Raw genomic sequence first — 21,491 nt, forward strand, 5'->3', positions numbered from 1 at the left:
GCTGTTGTCCTGTTTGTTGAGCAATGTGCAAGCATGTCTGGATGTGCAGCATTTCAGCAAACCATGTCACTTGACTTTGTCTTTGGAATTTTGTCTTTCGGTCTTGTCTATCAGAAGAAGTTTGTTCTGTTCCATCATTTTCATTACAGGTCAAAATTTAATAAAACTGCTACAAAATTTCCTTCCAATTTGGCTTATTTCCTAGAAAACAGGGGTCAGTTCCAAATGACCTCTGTCAAGATATTTATGTATCTTGACAGAGATACATTCTATAAGAGTTTATTTAAATAAGTTGTAACTAAACAGACTTGTGAATAAACATAAATCAAAGCATTTTATTATCTAGCTATGTAAGCTGTCATTTTACAATATCTCCTACATCAACTTACTGCAGAGACACTAATAAATTTGTAAAATATGAGCATTTAGCAATATGTACCAGTCAATGGCCATATCCTTTTAGCTTTGATCTGTGTGGAGTTTTTGAAACTCAGAATCAGATCACTCTTTGTCCCCGCTGTGAACTGAGCTGATCAGTAAACTGTTTCATCCCCAGAGTAGCTTCCTGGTTTTTTTTTTCTCCCGCTCTCGCTGAAGGAAAAATGAAGGTCAGTGAAACTGATTAGATTAGCTTGCCATGTGGTTCACTTATTGATAATAGTTGAGCTCAATTCATTCAGGAAATCTGGCTTGAGGCAAGTAGGTCAATACAAATTTGTTTACATTTTAAGATATTGCTTGTTCTGCTTTATCAGTGCAAGGTGGACTGATAGAACTATTCTATGATATGACAAATGTAATAAAGGTACGGAAATATACCTTGGTAATTTTTTTACTATTTATGACTTGCCAAAATGCATATGCAGAATCTGACAGAATAAGACTCTTTTATTGAAATGTTTTGTTACTTTAACCACTTGTGTGCTACACATGCCTTGAATAATTTTTAGTATTGACCATTGTTTTCTTGAACAAAGGCCAATTGTATTTCGAATAGTGAGCTATTCTAGTTTTATTTAGAGGAAAGCAAAATGATGAGAACAACTTTCAAATCAATGGATTCTGTGCACGTCATTGAGTGTGAAGGTTAGGCTGAGACAAAATTTTAATAGGCCATTGACTCTAGACACATTCAGACATACTGGGACTTTTTTATCTCCAGGGCTCAATTTTTTTATGAAGTTTTAAATCAATTTATCATCCAGTTTACATTTCTCAAGTTGATTCACTTGTGGAAAAGAAAATGCATGAATTTTTTAAAAGTATTGTATATAACCATTGTATATGTGGTCAAATAAGGGACATTTGGTAAGCAGGATTTGAGAAGTCCACTAGTTTCAGCTCTATGCTAGTTGTAGATGCATTCTTCCATATCTGTGACATTGTTTGAAGTCTTTTTTAGTATTTTTGGTGAATAGATTCAGAAATTATGCTTTCTCTAGCAAAGTTTTGCCATTTTACTTTATTAATATCTCTATTTCTCTGGTACACAACACCTTTAGCCCACAAAAATAAAGTAATAGATAACTGGCAGGGCTGTTATTGGTATGATTACAGGTGTTTGGACTGAAGGTAAGATTAGTATCTGATGAGCCACAGTAGTTTGAACTATTTCATGTATTGATTGAAACTATAAAATTGTTAGATGATGAAATGACTACACAGAGTGTTCACATTTTGAGAAATGTCTAAGTGTAATTATATATAACCTGACCTGTGAATACATTTGTTCATTTATTTATTTAGAGTTTATTTAAATAAGTTGGATTGTGGCACTATAGTCTCATTATCCAGTGATTATCGGTTATTAACGTAACATTTCAAGTATGGTTGGACTGAATTAAGGACAGTAATTCGTTTTATTTTTAATGGAAATAAAATCCGGGAGAAGATCAAATGAATGCGGTCTGCTCACTGTCGAGTGACTACGGGCAGATGGCACGCGCTCTTCCACTCAAACGCTCTCGGGCTTCAGTATCGCTGGATGTCGGTGAAACGTTTTATCAGGCTGAAGGGGAACATTGTTTTACCACTGTTCCTGCTGTACGTAAGAAATTGGAACGAAATAATGTGTTGGCTTTCGCCAACAAGATACGTAAGTACAACATTATTTACTATATTCGAGCACGACGTACTGTTTACTACAGCTCACGCGTAATAGCATGACTTATATTTATAAATAAACGATAGTCGTGTGTTTAAAAGACCTAAAGCTGCACCTTATTTGGTTTGACCGCAGTCTGACTAAAAAAGCTGGAATTCAATGTGTGTCGGCTAAATATTTTTTTTATTAATGTTGTACATTTTATAAACTTTTATTCTGTTTCCATAAGAAAAACTACACGAGATTTGGGGGAAAAAAACAAAACTTTAATATTGTAGTATTGGACTTATTTCTCTATTATATCTTTAAGTCAATGCTTTTATTTTTAATTTTCTCACAACACTCAAGTTAGTTAATTGCACGTGTAGTCACAGTAAAAGTGCACATATTGTGCAGCCATTGTTTTATACTTTTATTTGTAAGTTTATTTTTGTGTTTATCTGTTTAATCTTTTTGGTAGTATTTTTGCCTGAGAGTTTACTATCCATTGTCTGTTCTTAACAGACTCTACCTGCTCTTTTAATTGATTAAAAAGTGTACCTATGGATATTAGTAAAGGGATCTGAACTAACTGTGCAGATGCCATTGTACTATGAGTGTATATGGCATTTAAGATATTTTAATCCTAATCCTATAGTTTTGTGGTGATAAAAATCTTGGATATCTCAAAGATTAGCAAAATAAAGATTTAGTATTTTTTATATCGTTCCACATAGTTCACTACCTAGTTAATGTGCCCCATTGAATTCTGCTAATACATTTTATTTTCTTTCTTCTACTACCATGCAAAATGATGCATTCTATAATACAATCATTTAGGGCTGCACCACACTGGAAAATCATGTGATGCCGATAACGTTGATATTTATTGTGATGACAATATCAGTTTTGATATATACCTGCTTTCTTTTCTCTCAATTTGTGTTTCCAACTATATGTGACCTTTATTTTTGACTGGGGTTTAAAATCCCTACCTGTGCCTGAGAGAGAACACCAATCAAAAATGTGTGCACTCACCCATAAATAGAACTTTACTCTTGGTTTTGAACAAAGCCCTCCAAAGGAACGCTAGGTTGTGACGACAACTCCTTATTCCCATTGTGAGTTTAAAAGGAAGAGGAGGACCAGCCTAAAAAACCAGAAAACTGGTGTTTGTTGTTTCATACTATGAGCTTCCTGTTTTCCATAGCTCAGTAGAAAGAAAACCCCTTTTCAATGTTTTTGTCTATTTGAGATTGGAGCCTTTGTGAATGATTATGTGTGTGTTTTTTTAAACAATTACATTTTTGATCTGTGATTTTTAGATGTGAACGATGGTTGAGTGAGACGGTCATGTGGTGTGGAAGTAAGAAGAGAAACAGATATCGGAATGCCACAGCCTGTCTTGCTGCTGCCCTTCCTTCTTGTGCTCATAGGATATGGTGAGTGTCACAAAGACTTTCATCTTTATTATAGTGTGTATTTGAAAATGCATTGGGATTTTTTTGTCTAAAATGCAAAGAAAAAATGGCTTCTAAATACCATAGTACAAATGTTCAGTCCCTAAGTCACATTCAATAAGGTGAAAACAAAAGTTGAGCTTAACACAAAGGTTTGTGATGATAAATTGATGCACTGCAATGAAGAGGCAGCTTCTGCCTGCTCTATCTTTATTTTGTTGAAAGTTACTATGTGAGAATGTGGTCTGAGAAACAATGAGGGACATATTGTCATTAAATAATCAAAAAGTGATATAATAAATATCTTAAAAATGTAGTTGCCCACAAAAGGCTACAAGAATTATAGAGTTCTGTTTATTTTTTTAATGAAATTTTCTTTCATGTATTAGCTTGGATTGATTGGATATAGGTTTGCGATTTGCATTTATTTGTAGATGTAAAAGTTCATGGCACAATCCAAATTTTGCCTTATTTCTTGCTCTTTGTAGGGAATCTCCATCAATACACAAGGACCTCTAGCAGTGTAACCAAACTTCAGAATGATGTTTCTACTTTGTAGCTATGTTTTTTTTGTTCTGGGGTTTGAAGCCTTTTATTGACTCCTCCAAACATATTTCTTGCTGTTGTGACCAACTAGTTAATTCTTTTTCTCATATAACGGTCACATTTTCCAGGAGAAGACTTTTGGCTTGTCCAGTTGAATCTTATAGAATCTTTTTATCTTTAAAATACATAACTAAAACTTATTTTACCAACAACGCAGAGGTACAGAGAGTAGTTCTAAATATATTTTTCTTTGCTCTTTTTCTCTTTTTCAGCTTTTGCAGGGCTCAGCATTTGGCCTTCTTTCCACGAGGCCCTTAGCAATGGGAGTGTATTTGTGGACTTTAGCGCAAAATCAAATAACAGCACCATTATCAACATGAGCCTCTCTCTAGTCAACATGGAAACCAATACTTCAATTCTTTCCCGGACCCTCCCTAGAAACCAACTGGTTGGTAGGGAGGAGTTTGATTGTTCCTGCTTCCTGTATGCAGGCACTTTCCGGTTCCTGCTGAGGCAGACAACCATCACCACTGTTTTTCATGCTAACAGAACAGATGTCAGCAGCACAGAAAGCTCAGCCTCCTGGTGGAGCTCTGAACTGCAAGTGCAGTGGCCCACTTTTCACATTTCTGTGAAGAAAGCAGGAAACAACTCTGAACATTTTCAGGTAAAACAAGCAGAAATTTAATGTATCAAGCAATTTTCTGCCTGTTTATTCTTATACAATAAAAAAAAAAACATTAATTTGCATACCTCTCTTTTGTTGGTTATTCGCAGGTTGTGTTATCCACTAATGAACACTTTCAGGCTTGCTCCAGAAGCACTGACTCTGTCCTCTTCTTAGAAGTGAGTTACATGGAGTACAACCAGATCGGACGAAGTACCGTTGACAAAGTTCGAGCTCAAACACGGAAACCGATCAAGCCGCTTCGTTTGCAGAGCATTGAGCTACCCTGTACTTTCCCGTTCACTGAGAGAAACTTCTTAAGAGTGGCTCTGCGATCCCCTCACACAGTACAAGAAGTGAAGGACTCTGTTCCTCTCTATCTGTCCCGTATTTTCTCCTACAAACTACTGGTGGAAAACGCCATTGCTTACAAAAGTGGTTGCATGGGCACAGTGACTGTTAAGATGATATCCCCACCTTGCACTCATGTCTATGGGAAAATACTGCTATATAATGTAAGCCTCGCAAGAGGGGCTGACTTAACTTCCCTGTCGATGGAGTTTAGACCAGAGGAACAATCTTCTTCTGTGCTTGCATCTAACTGGCTCACACAAGGGGAGAATAAGACTGAATTCAACTGCTCTGTTTTTTACCCTGGAAGAAATAAGTATTGCTTCCGCTTTGTTTTCAACTTCAGTCAATCCTCTAGTCCAGCACAGACATGTCTGGTGGTTTACAGAAGAGCAGGTGAGATTTAGTTGATAAGTTTTGTTGCCATATGAAATATAAATAACCAAATTTGTTTTTTATAGATCCACAGTGTCAGTGGAAGGTAAATATATATTTAGCAAATATTTAGCTCAGCTCATAAAACACATAAAACTAAGTTACCATTCTAAAACTTTGTAATCATCTTAAATGTAAATGTGAATGGGCTGAAAGTGTATTATGATGCAATATACTGTGTGGAGGTTTATCTCCTGCACGGACTGAAAAACTGATTAGAGTTGATGGTACCTAAATACGGGGTAATTAAGGAAGAAGACCTGCTAGAGCTTTCTATGGCTCAACACAGGGCAGAGGTTCACCTTTCCTATTGAGCCAGGTCCCCACATACAGTCAAAACTACAGTTTAGATGAAAACCTTTTTTTTTGCCTGGACTAGAATCATATCTAGTTTATGATTCTAGATAATCATAATCTGTAACGAGCTTTAAAAATAGATGCTTTCCATCCAGTTTGACTGAGTATAAATACATTAAAAATATATACGCAAATTAATCTTATGATGGAGAAATCTGATAGAGACATAGGACAAACAAATATGGTTAGATTTAGAGGGAAAGTTGGTTTTGAAATTTTTTTTACTTAATTTGTGTTGGTTGAGCACATAAAATCCAAATAACATACATTAAGGATTGTGTTTGCAACATGACAAAAGACGGAGGGGATTAAAGGATATAATACCATAATTACACTATATGTCTTTTTAATTTTGCGTTGCAGAATCTTGGGGACCCTGGCACCCATGGAGTGTTTGCAGTGCGACTTGCGGAGAGGGAGTGAGGGAAAGAGTTAGAGAGTGTTTGCAGCCCTCTGGTGTGCGAGGCACACAGTGCACTGGCATGATGAAGGAACAATCTCTATGCTCCCTGGAAGACTGTGAAAGTAAATGCTGTTAAATCAATTTTTTATACAAATATGTATTCGCTAAAGCAGTGGTTCCCATGTTTTCTATAATATCCTATTGGCAGAAAGTTGCCTGGAGCTATTTTAGTTACATTAAGTTAACATCTCCTATATTTTATTAGAGTTACCAAAACTGGAATCAAGTTGAAAATAGAGCAAAATAAAATAAGACTACTCGGCTATTATACAAAATTAAATTATATTGCCTGTAAGATTTACAAATGTTTTATTTAATTATCTTAATAATTCATGAAAATACTTTTCACAAAAATGTGAAATGCAGTGACTTGAGTAAATGAGCATAGTATGGTTTTCTGTGGAAAAGAAGGGGGCAGGAAACAAACATATTTTTATCATTTTTTTTCTTTCTCAGTTTTTTACTACTGTAACAATTATATAAAAAAAAAATTTTTGTGTCTTGACCCCAACTTTGGTAACCGCTGTCCTGGAGTCCAGAGTGGTTAAAGAGCTGTATTTAATATATTAGATTATATCCATGTAACTAATTTAAATATTCTGTTATCTTCCTTTTACTCTTTAGTGCTATCTTCTCCATCTCCATCTCTTCCCTCTGTACCTGTGAGAGCATCCCCGCTTGGTGGAAACATGATTGTGGTGTTGGGTATTTCCCTCTGCTTGGCAGTGATCATGGCAACAGTTGTGGTGGCTGTGTGGAGAAAGCTTTGCCAAACCCCTCAGTGTAGCTCAGTCCACAGAGGCGCCATTCATTCCCCTGGTGGGCGCAAGCTTTCAGATGAGGCCTCCATCTGTGGCCATAGCCTCCAAAGGCCCAGCCTCTCTGATGGTCATTGCCCATCGGGGGCAGTTATTCCCCAAAAAGAGAGACCCTCGCTCGGAGCGCAGCCTCTCTCACCACAGGCACTGAAATCACTTTCACAGGATCCAGAAAGACTATCTCCCACAGGTCAGAAGGTGCTACCACCAATATTTGGGTATGTTTACATATTTTTTCTATCAATATTTTTTTATTAGTGTTTAATTATGTTTGTCCAATCTAGCTTTAGTAAACAAGACACCATATTCTTTGTAGCTATCGTTTGGCTCAGCAGCAGCTGAAAGAGATGAAGAAACAAGGGTTAAAAGAGGCCACACAGCTGTACCATGTCTCTTCAAGCCCTGTCCATGATACTGTGGAGGAGACCTGTGCCTCACCCACCACCTCACCAATTCCTTCACCTATTGAGTTTGCTTGTTCTGCCCTTCCTTTGGGTTTGCAGGACAATGTCAACCACAGCCATTTTTGTACCTCGACTCCCTTATCTGGGACATTGGGGGTCACATCCGACAGACTGAGTCCAAGGGTGGAGATAGTTTTGGGTCCTCCTCCTGTCTCTGGGAGGAGCTCTAAATGGCGTGACCGCACAGCTGACTGGGTGGAGATGGTAGAGAGGAGCAAGATGCCCGGTCTTAGGGGAGAAGGAGATGAAGCATCGGCAAATAGTTTCCACAAGAATCCAAACTTCAGACGGACCTCCAGTTTTAGTGATACCAAACTCCTTTCGACTTCTTCAGCTCAGTCCACGCAGTTTAGAGAAAGGAGCATGACCCAGGTCATCCACCCATCTTTATTACTTTTTATCTAAATTTTTATCCAGTTTACATACTCTAAAATATATTGACTCAAGATCAATAAAGATGTGATTCCACATTGTCCTTTTCAGGTGGGATCGCGGACGCTTCCAGAAGGAAGTTCTTGGACCAAAGGAAGATGGGAGAGACAGCCTCACCCGTCTTACCCCATCCCAGAACACAGAGTCTCAGACTGGAGTACTACCAAACCCCAGAGTAATGAGCAGAGGAAGGTTTGGATGGGGACAGCACATAATAGTCAAGTCAAGCACACTGGAACAAATACTAATAATATTTCAATATCTGAGAAAAATACTAAAGACTTTAGTGGCAGAGGTGAAAGAAAGAGGCTTGCCAGCCCTGAAAGCAGAGGTGAAGAGTTGGTCTCAGGAATTGGTGGTCCATCCCTTACACATCCTTGGTCTCATGAGTTGAAACAGTTGGGTGTAGACCGAGCTGAGCGGGCTGAGCAGAACTGGAACCGCCGTGGCCCGTCACCTATCCAAAGGAACATCCTGGCCCGGAAACTGAAAGAGGCTCAGTCCTGTTCTGGAGCCAAGGGACGCCAGCGCAGCTCCAGCTTTAACGTCTCATCATCTGACCGAAGGAAAGATTGGTGCAACTCTCTGCCAATGTCTAGAGACCAGAGCAACAGCGGTGGCTCCCCCTATAGGCTAAGTGAAGTGGAACAAAGGATGCTGGACTTGGATCTATCCCCAAATTTTGTACAGGAGAAGCAGTAGAAAGTCAGTTATTTTTATAATATTATGTTAACAATTTTTATATGTTGAAAGAACAAATAGAACAACTAACTCTTTAACATTTTTAATGCATTATTTTTAATATTTCCATGGTATAATGAGCACATTCACCCTTCTGCAAGGTTAAACACCAGCTAGATTGGTGATAGATTTCAAGATGCAATAAAAAAAAGGTTTATATCAACTGTAAATCTACAGTTTCAGCAATGCTGTGAAGTCTCAATGCTTATTACAGTAACATTACAGGGTGTGTTCTGTTGTTCAGGCAGGGATTTTGTATTCTAATTTGTGTAGTGGTACATATGCAGTATTGAATTGCAATTGTGTTCAGCAACTGACACAGTGCCTTTGTTTGGGGTTAAGAGGGCTGACGATAAATACATTTTCAAATTCATACATTTTTGAGAACCACATATCCTTTTCTTCCATTTCCTAAGTATGCTATAATTAGTTTCTTCATCATATAAAATCACATTGAAATTCATGAAGTATGGGGTTTTAACATAAAATGTGAAAAGGTTTGCGGGGCATGAACTCATTTGCAAGAGTAGGAACACTGGTGAAACAATTAAGCTAAAATATGGTTTGTTTAAAAATCTGGCAATTTTACATTCTCAGAAATGCTCACTGGAAAAAAAAATAAAATTATGTTTTGTTGATTTCAGCTATAATTTGAAGTTGTAGCAAAGGAAGTAATTAATATACAATGAATACATTTCTTTTTTTTTAAAAAATACCTTGTTTTCTTTCATTTTAGACAGAAACCTGTGAGTTTTAAATGTCCCCTGCTCCACTTCCTGCAATGTCCAAAAAAACCAGAGGGCGCACCTTCATAGTGGTGTGTCTCAGAGAGTACCAGAGGCCTTTCCAAGTCCCCCACACCACACCATTGTCATACTCAGCCTTGTATTTCCCCCTCCGATAGAACTTGCCATTTAGGTTGGCTGCATGACACCTGCAGATAGAAGGCAGTTTACGATCTTAAACGAACAGTGCAAGATATACAGTACAGACCAAAGGTTTGACACACTTTCTAATTGAATTAAATTATAAGGTTCTAATTGAATTCAATTAGAAAGTGTGTCCAAACTTTTGGTCTGTACTGTATATCATCTGGGACTCATTTTTATGTGAATAGAAACTGAAGAAAATACCTGTTGAACCACCAACCAGCCTGATTCTCTTTGGCACAGCTTCCCTGAAGGAAGCGGTCATTATCCTGAAAATAACAATTATCATCAACATGATTTGTGCACCATAAAAAATACAATGGGTAGCACCTGAAACCTAAAAAAGGAGTGCAGATGGCTGACCTGATCTCCAGTGCTGAACTGCATCCCACTAAGGCTGGAAGACCACTGCTCCACCATTCCTCCACCACCAGTCAGAGCATCACCAGCTTTCCCACTGTACTGCCCATACTGGAGACGATACTTATCCTGGAGGGAGAATTTGTAAAAAGCTCAGTTATATCAGCCTCGGTTTATAGTGTTTCTCCAGAAAATATAGTTTCATAACAATGCTTTTGTGATTACAGCTTCATCTGTGATCCTGAAGTTCTCATAAAATGCAAAGCTTTTCTTTCCATCCCAGTCCATGAGATCAATCTTCACCAGGTTTTTATCTGCAGGGAGACAAAAAAGTGAAATAAATTTTTTTTCAATGCATAACATTAGGCATTTACAGGAATACAGTGGATCTCAAAAGTGTACATAACCCTGCCATACCTCAAAGTTTGTGTGATAATTTCTTTTTAAAGAATTTAAAATAAGAAAGCTACAGTAACCTGGCAGCATTGAGGTGCACACTCTTAACCCCTAGCTTAATGCTGTCACAATTTTGCCTCAAAGAAGCACATAGCTAATGTGGCTTATGGGCTACCACTCATGACTGCTGAAGAAGAACAATACTTACCAAGTTTATATACATTATATTTTATTCAGCTAATTTACATACCCACTTTGCAAGACCTACTCCTCTAATTTAATATTAAAAATACTTGTCTGCACACTTGTGTGCACACTTATGCAACTAGGTCACGGCAACTTCTCTTTTTTATTTTTCCCTGAAGAAATTGGTTTGTGTCAATTGAATAGTAAAAGATATATCTCATGTGAAAGATGTTTTCTTTATATTCTTTATATAGATTGATTTTCTTTTTACACCACAAAAGGTGGTATCTCAATAGAAGTGTATAAAAATTTGAGAATCACTGTCTCAATAACATAATTACCATTATTTCTAACCTTCTGACAGTAGAGCATTCATGTGCTCATTCCCCAACCAAAACTCATCATTCCACAGTTTGAATTCTCCAAAACCATCTCTGTAGTCCACCCAGTCTCTAAAAGGATTGAATAGATATTTTACTTCAGACAGATCTGCTGCCTGTAAATGTTTTCTTCTTTTGCTAATGAAGAATATCAGCTATTTATCTGGTAAGGTAAATAGAACCTGTTAAAGTCAACTTTTCCATGCCGACGTCTCTGAAACACTGTCCATCCTCCTCCGTCCTCCATATCACAGTAGACTAAAAACGGCTCCTGGTGTAACTTGGGTCTGATGCGGTAAAAGCCGCTTGGTGATCTCAGCCTATCATAAAGTTCGGAGCAGTCTAGGAAAACAAGATAGAAAAGATTTTAATATAATGATGAAAATGAATAGATAAAAACAATGAAAAAAAAATCTTATTTTTGTAAAATATTGTAGCAAAGGAAAGAAAACAAGTACAAGTGCAAAACAAGTGTAACTTATAAAAATATGAAATAAAATAGATATTGGTTAGTCAGTTACTGTTGTTATTATAAAAGTAGAATTTTTCATGTCATTTTGTTTGTTTCTGTGTGTATTATATTTATAGTATATTTGTTTAATTTGTTTATTTTCAAGTGTGCAGGTTATATGTTTAGAATCGAGTAATATAACTATGTTTAGGCATAAATGATTCAGTTTTATGTAAGCTGTAAAAATAGATGATTATTAATAATAGTAAGAAATATAATTTATAATAATAAAAAAGTAACTAGTTCATTAAAAGAAAGATTGAGTAAATTTAGTAAAAAAATAAATATATATATATATATTTTATATGCTCTAGTAAAATTTTGATTACTGATATAAATTCCTTTCTTACCTTTGTCATGGACAATCAAATTTCCAGCTGGAGGAATTGGTTTCATCATTTTGTTGTCCAAGGTGTTGTTTTGGTTTACATTGGGTGCCGGGTCAGTCTGAGGTTTATTGTGGGATTCAGCAAACTCAAGCGGTTTGAAGTATCTATACATTTGGAGATGCTCAGTCATCCAAGTTGTGATCAGCAATTTATTCTGTAGTTTCTTTATGTTAGTCTTGAGAGCTGCAGCATCTGGTCCGCATGGATCAGTTTCCTCAAATAAGAAATTTTACAGTTAGAAATTACAAATGTTTTCAAGATGCAGACATTTGTCTGTTCTGTTGTTGAGTCATAACATCGTTTATGGTCAGAAGAGGAGGTATATCCCTTCTGAAAAATGATGTGAAGTACTTACAAAAGGCTGCCCAGGAGCTGCTATGCTTGAGCAGACCAGATGCTGTAGCAACACTGCTATGGTATTCACCAATAACACGCTTCCAGTAATATTTGTCTGAAAAGAAAAAGACAAATTATTGACCACATCTAACAGATTCAAACACTTTTTATAAAACAAAACTGCTTCAAGTTTACCTTCATTTCAACACTTTCCTTTAGTTTTCTCCATACCATATGTTCTTTCATCTCTAAAACATGTCAGTCTTATTTATAGGCTGGGTTGGTTCTGCATGGAACACATTAGGTAATTCAGACCTGAACATTCCAGACAAATGCTGAACTTGGACCAGCTTGATTTTTTTTTTTTTTTTTTTTTTTCATTTTGTTACTCAAAAATGGCAGTGGTTCTAAATCATGCCTAATCCAAGAATTCACCATGTCCTATTGGACATGAAGTACAGAAAATTCTTCACATGCTGTTCTAGGGAGGGAGTTTTTTTAACATCAAGCAGGCATCCAATTAAAATACAGTCATGATTGTTACATTTTGGAAAGGAATGTAATAGTACATTCAGTCTCAAAACAGTGTTATTTAAAATTCTGCACATATAAGGAACATTAATATTACCATAGAAACATGGGAAAGTCATTGGAAATGCACAAACAAAATGTATGTAACCCACTGGAGAGTCTAAAATCACAAACTACAGTTGTTGTTCTCATTGTTGTTTCCTTGATTTAAAGGTTAAAAGATATACAGTAGGCAGTGCTTAAAATGATTCCAACTCCACTGAAAATTATCTTTGACACACAGTAGTGCACATGTATTGAAAAGCCTTTTTTTTTTTTGTTTTTTTTTTTTTTTTTAAATAATAGGATTTCTGTGATAGAACTTCATATCAGCCACTAGAGTGCTCTCTACTGCCACACTCCGTCGAGTTTAATTCAGTGGTCAGTCATTTTACCTGCAAGTAAATGTCATCTTAAAGCCCCAGTACGTAACTTTTACAAATATATATATTTCCATTTTTGTTAAAACTGTCACTATTTTGTGACTGTATAATATGGGTCAGATAACCTGTGCAATACATGAACATCTGCTACCAGGCAAATTTTCAGTCTGCAGAAGATAATATTAGATTTTATTTATAATGCCCTAAAGGTTAGTGGTTTGGCGCCCTTTAATGTTGGTACTTGTTGATTATCGGGTTCCATTCGTCCCAAAAATATGTATACCAGCGGTATGTAAGGTGTGTATGTAGCTCCCGTATCTCACATAATGCGCATAAAGTTTTGGGGTTCATTGATAAAGGCAGGAGTAAATGTTATGGAACACATTTTTGTTTCAAACACATGTAGCCTGATCTTTTTATTTGTTTAGTCTACGAAAAAGTATTATTTTTTTAGTAATACAAAAATATGTCAAAAATAGCATAATAAAATAAGTTTAAGTTTTAATGCATGCTAATGTTTTGTTTTGTTTTGTTTTGTTTTGTTTGCAAAAACTACCCACATATGTTCCATTCAGCTGAAGAAGTAAACGTGGAATGCTGAAAATATGACCATGAAAAAACTCCGTGTGTTTGGGAATGCACTTAATTAGAACCAGATGTGTCAGAGAGCAGGGATAAGCAGAGGATTGTGGTCTATTTGTTGGCCTACTTTTTGAAGTTTCAGGTGGTGTAAATAGCTTTATACCGTAGATTTAAGGGCAAGTTCAGTCTGTTTTAACGATAAAGTAAGCAGAGGGGGAAAGATGACTCATAACAGACAAAGGGGCTGAACGTTTTTTTTTTTTTTTCTAATGAAGTCCAGGAAGTCAGAAACTACAAGGCTTGCAAAAAATTATGAGGTATAGTGGATGAAAAAAAGAAGAATCTGCCCTGTTAACCTTTGAACTGTCTTTCTTTGTGCTCACAAGAAGTCACAAGACGAACTGTCGTATAATTTCACGGATGACACTCCTAACGGTAAGCAAGCAGTGCAGTTCAGCTTGTTTTTAAGGGTTTAATTTGCTGTTTAAGTGTTGACATTTAAAGTTAAAGGTTGGGTGCTAAACAAATGGTGGCTAGAGATTTAAATTTTCATTTTGCGTATCTTTCTTTTTAGCATAATTTATTTGTTTTGGCATTAAAAGGACCACACTGACCGTCTTAAGCATCGGTGGATAAATAAATAGATGCGAGGTAAATGAATGCGATGCATATATTTGTTTTGTTTTAGAGCAGAAAGAAGCTGCTGTAACTGCGTTGCAGAAACCGAATTGAATGTGGTTTGGCACGTCTTCAGTCCAAATCAGAAACTCCCCGGTCCAGACAAGTCCAGGAACACATTCATCATGTCCGTCTATTTCGACCCAGGACCAGATCCAGAAGCAAATGGGTAAAATAACATAATTTCTTTTATATGTTCTGGGAGGGGGGGTCTGCTTTTTCTTTTTCTGATTTTAAGAAAAAGCAGAAGGTGTGATTGTGGTTAACTGACAGGTGCAGAAACAAAATCGGAAACTGACTCATATCCTTAAGCCAAAATGATGAGTTTTATTCTGCTAATTATGAGTATTATGGCGTAGACCTTTTGATATAATCTAGTTTCTCATAAATATTGTACATTACTTGGTCTTTTTTTAAATCACCAGTCAAGCAGTGACGGCTGGTCCATAGGGGGCGCTGCCCTCCCTGATATCGGTGTTGGGGGTATCTAAAAATGATCTATGAACATGATTTAAAATATGTATCAGCCTAAGTCTGCAGTAACTTTTATATTTTTTACATATTTGTTGAAACTGTTATTGTCTAACATTATGGAATGAGACGGTTTATCTGGGGGGGGGGGAATCAAGCTCCTCTTTCTCCCATCGCTAACTGGGAACAATCAAAGCAGGGTCATGCTGTCAATTACAATCTCGTGTGGCGCTGCTCATAAAAACCCCTTTCCCGTCACCCTTTTGCTATCTGCTGCCGCTTTTCGTTTAATCAGATCCTGTTATGAATGCTCAAGCTAGTTAGCATAGCCACCGATGACAGCGGATAAACTCTTTTCCTGCAAATTGTTTGTCATACATTAGCACATTTAGCAGTGAGTACATGAAGTACTGCTTGGTTGGTTGCTTGGTTTTGTTGTTTTAGCAGAACCTGAATAAGTCCTTCTGATTTGGGGGTCAAGTGTATGTTATTAGTTGATTCAGCATTGGCTGTTGACACTAATTTAATAAGTAACTTATTTAAACCTTTAGCTTATTTAACTCTTTATTTTGCTGTATCAATGATGTTTTATTATTGTGGAATTGCAGTCATTTTCCTACTGTTCATTTGAATCTTTATACTGTACTACCAAGATTTTGTTTTCACCAATCAGGCGTAATAATGACATGGTCTGTAAAGTAGGTATTGGTATTCTTAAAAGTATGGGTAGGTGCCAATTCTTAATATAAAATGAAATCTGCATGTTCAAAAAGTTTGTTAGTACATGTGATCTGAAATTTCTTGATTATATGGTAGCTCTGACTTCCAACTTTAGACTTTTTCAGACTTTATTCATTCTTCATATTTTTTTCCTTTTTGTTTGTCAGAAACATTACGAAGATGGAAGACGCTAAAGTAGAGATTGATGATGGAAAGGAGGAGAGTTTGGAGCAAGACACACTGTACCGGTAAGTAATTTGCAGCATTCTGAAAATTAGTGGTCAGATTTGCACAGAATTACATTTGATGAAAATCCTGCTTCCCCTCCTCTCCCCACTCCTTGTCTTATAGGAAGATTCGGAAAATAATCACTCCATTTGTTATGTCCTTTGGGTTTCGGTGAGTTATTTTGCGGTGAATTGTAATGAATGTTTTCCTGCATTCTTGTTGAAAGAAGTGCTAATCTTTCTCTAATTATGTTTTTCTTCAGTGTATTTGGAATGATCCTGATTATTGTGGACATTGTTCTCCTCATTGTGGACTTCACGCTGCACACTAATATTATAGAAGTTGTGTCACTCATCATCTCCTTCTTCTTTCTTGGTGATGTACTCATTCGTGTCTTTGTGGAAGGGTGAGAAGAAAAGCATTAGAATTAACCTTTTGTCTTACAATTATGTAGTCAAAGTAAGGACTCATGATTAGAATCAGTTACTTGTTTCTATTTTCTCTATATGAATGATTTCATAAAAACTTTCACCATTAAAGTGCTTTCCTATGAATGAAAGAACAGAGAATATTCAAGAGTGATGTTAACTTTCCCAAGCTCCTGTGTCAGCAGAACAGTGTGTTTAGCTGTTGAGCAGGAAATTGTGAAGAGGAAGCTGTACAGGAAATGTGTGGCATGTCTTGGGTTGATTCTTTGGAAGACTAATGCAGAATCACTCAGTGAATTCAGTCCATTTTATCAACAATCTACCCAAATGTACAGCTTCTGTTTTTTTTTTTTTTTGTTAACTATTAATCTCTTTTGGCTCTCTTTTAGCTTCAAAGTTTACTTCAGCTCGAAGTTGAACATTATGGATGCGTGTGTTGTTGTCAGCACGCTGATTGTCACCTTAGTCTATACTTTCACCGACCTTACAGGGGCCAGTCTCATTCCCAGGTGGGTGTTATCCCTCCTTAGCTAATTACTATGAAACATTTTTAGCTGTTTTGCACCTAAAATATTGTAAAAAGAAAAAAAGAAAAAGAAAACTCCTTAGAATTGCATTCAAAGCTTTACAATCTTTTTGTCAATTTGTCCATATTACAAACGAGTGGAAGTCGTTGTTTCATGTTCTAAAAATGCAAGATTAAACGTATTGGATGTGATGTAATTTTGTTTACATTGTTTTTATCTTCCTGGAAAGCACTTTTAATTGTATAAGGACGCAGGACAAAAGAGGCTTGCCATTTGTCAATGTGAGAAAAATATTTCATATTGTTTTTAATCTTTGTTTGACAGGGCTCTGACATTCTTGCGCTTCTTGAGAATAATCATCTTGGTGAGGATTTTCAGACTCGCATCTCAGAAGAAAGAGCTGGAGAAGGTCACTAGGAGGATGGTATGTTTTCTGAAAGCCAGAAAAGAAATAAATGACACACCTATGTACTGTCCCTGTATTGACAACTGTTATATTTAGCCTTCAGAGAATATTTTTTTCCATCCAGGTATCAGAGAACAAGAGACGTTATCAGAGGGATGGATTTGATCTTGATCTTACCTATGTCACAGGTACGAGTGATGCATGTTTCAGAAATACGTAATAAACTTATGTTGCATCTTTTTTTTTTACATTAGTATACAGTAATTAAAAAAATATTTTACATTCCATTAAATATTTAGTTAATTGCTGATGTCTAATCATCCTTTTTATATATGTGGAAAGGAAATCAAATTTATTGCACTTAATAGCACAAAAAATAACCTTGTTAACTATAAGGCATTCAGGGGCCAGTTTCTCAGAAACTTTAGCCTAACCAGGAACAACAGGAAACCACTCAGTTTAACCACTGAAATTAAGCCATAAAGACTCACCACACGTACTACTCCCCTCTAGATGTTACTAAAGAGGCTAATTGGTGTTGAAATGTGTTTACACTAACTCCAGAGTTACTTCTGGGCAGTGCACATATCCACAGAGTTGGTTATTGAGAAATTTAATCTTGAAAAAGTTGTGCATCCTTTGAACTTTAGTTCCCTAATTTTTGCAAAGGTTCTCTCTGGGAAACTATTGTTTGGCCGTCATGTTTTTTTATTCCTTAGACATTTAATGTTATGACCTTGTACGTCCCCCGTGACAATTAAACCTGTGGTGTCTTTTGGTGACTCATCAATATGCTCTTTCATATTAAATATAGCAAGAGACTGCTGTAGGTCCAACAGGGAACGTTTTAGAGACTTATTTTAGTATCTAGCCTGTATATTTGGATGTTTCAGTTTTACTAAGATGAATGCAAATATCCATTATGTCCAAATATATTAGGAAAACATGCAGGTTATCATAAGGTGTGTTAATTTGTTTATATGAAATTTGGAAGAAATTTCAGGTGAAATACTTTCTTTGCCCATCTCTCTAGATCGTGTCATTGCTATGTCTTTCCCCTCCTCTGGGAAACAGGCTTTCTACAGGAACCCAATCCATGTAAGTAAAATGGCCATGAACAAAACTATTGAAATGCGGTAAATGAGTCCTTGGTCACAGTTTATGCTCACCATAAAAAAAAAATTTCTGCAGGAGGTTGCAAGGTTCCTAGACACTAAACACGGAGGGCACTACAAAGTTTACAACCTGTGCAGTGAGTTGGACTGTGCGCTCATCTCATTCTGCATTTCTTCTTTATGAACCACGTCAAGTGATGTTTTTTATTTTCAGGTGAGAAAGGGTACGACCCCAAGTTCTTCCACTACAGAGTTGAACGGATTTTTATTGGTGACCACAATGTGCCCACCTTAACGTAAGTAATTTTCAGTTTGATATTTGTGTTGCAGGTTTCCTTTTATATTGAGCTCATCTTATAAGTGTTTGCACGCTCAAGGTACCTTTTTAAGTAATGTCTAGTTGATAAACATAGGAATGCATAGACTATTTCATGTTTAACAGCCTGGTAATTTATCACGGTTTCTTCCTATTGAATTTTACCAGAGACATGCTGAAATACACAGAAAGTGTCAGGACTTGGATGTCTGCTGATCCCAAAAATATTATTGCTATTCACTGCAAAGGAGGGAAAGGTGAAAAATGAATCCTACTTGTTTGACTATCCTGGAGTTGGCTGTGTCTGAGTGTCTTTATACCCACCGTTTACCATCCCGCTGTCCCACAGGGCGCACTGGAACCATGGTGTGCACATGGCTCATTGACAGTGACCAGTTTGAGAGTGCAGAGGTTAGTTTCTGAATTGTTCAAAGCGGGGTTAATGAATGAGGTGAATATTTTAAATACAGAGCCACTTCCTATTGTCTGTGTGTGTTTGTGCATCAGGACAGCCTGGAGTATTTTGGTGAGAGGAGGACAGACAAGAGTCGGAGCTCCAAGTTTCAGGGAGTGGAGACTCCCTCTCAGGTGAGAACATCAAGAAATGTTTATCTGGTGCATTTATTTAAATTGAACTTGGTTTAAAGGGTTTTACAAAAATCTGGCCTTTTTGTTTCACGCCTGAATAACATTTCCTTGTGTTGGATATAAGAAATGACAGATGAATATACATTTCCCACATTTGATTGTTTCAGGATTACTTGTCTTCCTAATTTGGTGCTCACAACACATAAAATGTTTTCAGTTGATCTTTTTCATATGTTTGGAATTATTTGCAATACTTTTTTTCATAAGTAAAAGCTGCCAGGGTGCACATTTGCACCATTTTAAAATTTACTTCAAACTACAAAATAGTAGAAAATTCTGGCGGGTTTCGTTTTTGTTGAGCATGTCAAATTAGTAATGGGAGCAGGCTTAAAATGAATAAATGGCAATGATCTTCAGCTCACCAGCAGCATAGTAGAAAACAATATTTAAGTTTTATCACAGAGTGCACCACAATTCATTGTTGCATCACAAAAACGTTATTCAGTTATGTCAAAACATTTTTAAAGATTGAGACAAGCAGCAGAATTCTCCAAGCCTGACTAATCTAGGTTAAATAGGATAAAAAATACTGAAAATAAGGTTTTAAACACATTTTATGTACAGAGTAGAGTGTGACGTATGTTTTCTTTGTTTGCTTCCTAATAATAATTAAAAAAAACCTAGTTGCTTAAGTATTTGTTCTGTTTGCACCGCAGAGCCGTTATGTGGGGTACTATGAGATCATGAAGACAAAATACAACCGAAATTTGCCTCCATCTAGAAGCCTGAGGATTAAAAGCATCCGGATTCACTCTATAGCAGGTAACCCAGAAAACCTAAGTCCACTCAGATCAACTGCTTCAACAACACAGGGGTTTTGGTACACGTGTTTTTTTTTTTTTTGTTCCTGCCCAGGTGTGGGTAAAGGGGATGGCAGTGATCTGAGAGTGAAAATAATAATGAGGGAAAAACTGGTCTTTCAGTGCGTTTGCAGCACACAGGAGAACTGCAAGGTGGGCATCATTAGACTCATTTGTTTGTGCATCATCATTTAACAGTTGTGTAACTTTATTTACTCTTGGTTGTTTTTCAGGTGTTTCCTGATGCAGGCAGCAATGCTGCTGTAATCAGCCTGGAGAATGGGCCAATAGTTGAAGGCGACGTGAAGGTTATGTTTGAATCAAGTGCGGTGAGTCCTTTTAGAACTTTGACCTACAAATATTAAAAGTTGGTGTTAATCTTGACTGTTGCATTTTTTGTCTTTCACCAGGGTCTTCCAAAAGGATATGAAGATGTTCCGTTCTACTTTTGGTTTAATACATCTTTTATAACAGAAAACAAGTAAGTTTCTTTAGCTCGCACAATAATATCTCTAAAGCCTTTACATTCTTCTCAGACCTTAACATCTGACCTTTTAATTTTTTTTCTATTTAGGCTGTTTTTGTCCAGGGAAGAGCTGGATAACCCACATAAATCTAAAACCTGGAACATATACAAAGAGGATTTTGGTGTCACCATGTTCTTCTCAGATTCTGACTGAAGTAACTTTAGAAAGAAAAGAGTAACAAAAACATGTAATTTTGGAAAAAGCTGTGAAGAAATGAATGCATTCAACACTAAAGTGTTTGCTATAATCTTCCATTTAGATGATTATTTTTGATTAGAGCTGGATGCACCTGTGATTAAAATAACAACGATATTGCTCTGATGTATATATGGCGCTTGACTATGAAATGTTGGAACACTGATGATTAAACAAATAATGCAAACTTCTAGTGAGTCAAACTCTTTCCTGTATGCAGCTTTTTTGGACAATGTTTTTAATTTGGGCATCAGGAAAACATTTGTATGTAACTTATTTGTATTCAGTCTTAACTAGTACAAAATTAAAGTTGAAGTAATCAGTTTGCTTTTATTGAAGGCCTTCTGAGAAAGTGACTAGCTCTACAAATTAACACATATGAACATTGACAACCTAGTTCAATACAGTTAAGTAAAACTTTGTTTAGGAGTCACCTCACATAAACCTAATCTAGAATATGGGCCACATCTACCAGATACCTTTTAACATCCTCTTGAATCAGATGTTTTCACAATAGTTCTTGATGAATAAAGGATTTGAATGTGGCTCAAAGTTTTAGCAACCAATTTTTATTAAAAACTAGATCTGCATCA

The 21,491-nt window shown here is 36.5% G+C and overlaps 3 protein-coding genes across 5 annotated transcripts; 2 read left to right on the forward strand and 1 right to left on the reverse strand.

Moving 5' to 3' along the window:
- Positions 1-1,834: 1,834 nt before the first annotated feature.
- Positions 1,835-8,782, forward strand: LOC122845143 (thrombospondin type-1 domain-containing protein 1). Of its 2 annotated transcripts, none has more exons than XM_044141221.1 (8): positions 1,835-2,095; positions 3,409-3,525; positions 4,362-4,756; positions 4,867-5,503; positions 6,263-6,424; positions 6,987-7,398; positions 7,497-8,016; positions 8,128-8,782. In XM_044141221.1, exons 2-8 carry the CDS (start codon positions 3,474-3,476, stop codon positions 8,776-8,778), a joined length of 2,829 nt encoding a protein of 942 aa, XP_043997156.1. In that variant the 5' UTR covers positions 1,835-2,095; positions 3,409-3,473; the 3' UTR covers positions 8,779-8,782. The 2 variants fall into 2 exon arrangements, with proteins under 2 accessions (XP_043997156.1, XP_043997157.1); XM_044141222.1 differs by having other exon boundaries at positions 1,837-2,095; positions 4,581-4,756.
- A 756-nt stretch (positions 8,783-9,538) lies between these two features.
- Positions 9,539-12,594, reverse strand: fgl1b (fibrinogen like 1B). The gene is made up of 9 exons (XM_044141224.1): positions 12,500-12,594; positions 12,324-12,419; positions 11,930-12,182; positions 11,251-11,410; positions 11,043-11,140; positions 10,332-10,420; positions 10,110-10,235; positions 9,951-10,015; positions 9,539-9,751 (listed from the first exon to the last, which is right to left on the reverse strand). Exons 1-9 carry the CDS (start codon positions 12,548-12,550, stop codon positions 9,571-9,573), a joined length of 1,119 nt encoding a protein of 372 aa, XP_043997159.1. The 5' UTR covers positions 12,551-12,594; the 3' UTR covers positions 9,539-9,570.
- A 1,252-nt stretch (positions 12,595-13,846) lies between these two features.
- Positions 13,847-21,085, forward strand: tpte (transmembrane phosphatase with tensin homology). Of its 2 annotated transcripts, none has more exons than XM_044141443.1 (19): positions 13,847-14,274; positions 14,528-14,686; positions 15,876-15,956; positions 16,060-16,107; positions 16,199-16,342; positions 16,754-16,873; positions 17,216-17,315; positions 17,422-17,485; positions 18,331-18,395; positions 18,489-18,549; positions 18,627-18,708; positions 18,897-18,985; positions 19,078-19,139; positions 19,236-19,316; positions 20,033-20,138; positions 20,232-20,329; positions 20,410-20,505; positions 20,587-20,657; positions 20,751-21,085. In XM_044141443.1, the coding sequence occupies exons 2-19, from the start codon at positions 14,643-14,645 to the stop codon at positions 20,854-20,856; spliced, it is 1,518 nt and encodes a 505-aa protein (XP_043997378.1). In that variant the 5' UTR covers positions 13,847-14,274; positions 14,528-14,642; the 3' UTR covers positions 20,857-21,085. The 2 variants fall into 2 exon arrangements, with proteins under 2 accessions (XP_043997378.1, XP_043997377.1); XM_044141442.1 differs by having other exon boundaries at positions 13,889-14,274; positions 14,533-14,686.
- Positions 21,086-21,491: the final 406 nt, after the last annotated feature.

The sequence above is a fragment of the Gambusia affinis genome, linkage group LG15, assembly GCF_019740435.1.
Source record: "Gambusia affinis linkage group LG15, SWU_Gaff_1.0, whole genome shotgun sequence".
NCBI classification, from domain to species: Eukaryota; Metazoa; Chordata; class Actinopteri; order Cyprinodontiformes; family Poeciliidae; genus Gambusia; species Gambusia affinis.

Bases quoted from the DNA above. Each gene is read 5' to 3' on its own strand.
- LOC122845143 (XM_044141221.1), top strand. From the start codon at position 3,474: ATGCCACAGCCTGTCTTGCTGCTGCCCTTCCTTCTTGTGCTCATAGGA. The intron at 3,526-4,361 runs GTGAGTGTCACA...TCTCTTTTTCAG, and splicing joins TCTTGTGCTCATAGGATATG to CTTTTGCAGGGCTCAGCATT. The intron at 7,399-7,496 runs GTATGTTTACAT...TATTCTTTGTAG, and splicing joins GTGCTACCACCAATATTTGG to CTATCGTTTGGCTCAGCAGC.
- fgl1b (XM_044141224.1), bottom strand. From the start codon at position 12,550: ATGAAAGAACATATGGTATGGAGAAAACTAAAGGAAAGTGTTGAAATG. The intron at 10,421-11,042 runs GTTAGAAATAAT...GTCTCCCTGCAG, and splicing joins GAATGCTCTACTGTCAGAAG to ATAAAAACCTGGTGAAGATT. The intron at 9,752-9,950 runs GTATTTTCTTCA...TTCTATCTGCAG, and splicing joins GCTGGTTGGTGGTTCAACAG to GTGTCATGCAGCCAACCTAA.
- tpte (XM_044141443.1), top strand. From the start codon at position 14,643: ATGTCCGTCTATTTCGACCCAGGACCAGATCCAGAAGCAAATGG. The intron at 18,396-18,488 runs GTAAGTAAAATG...AAATTTCTGCAG, and splicing joins TCTACAGGAACCCAATCCAT to GAGGTTGCAAGGTTCCTAGA. The intron at 18,550-18,626 runs GTGAGTTGGACT...TTTTATTTTCAG, and splicing joins CAAAGTTTACAACCTGTGCA to GTGAGAAAGGGTACGACCCC.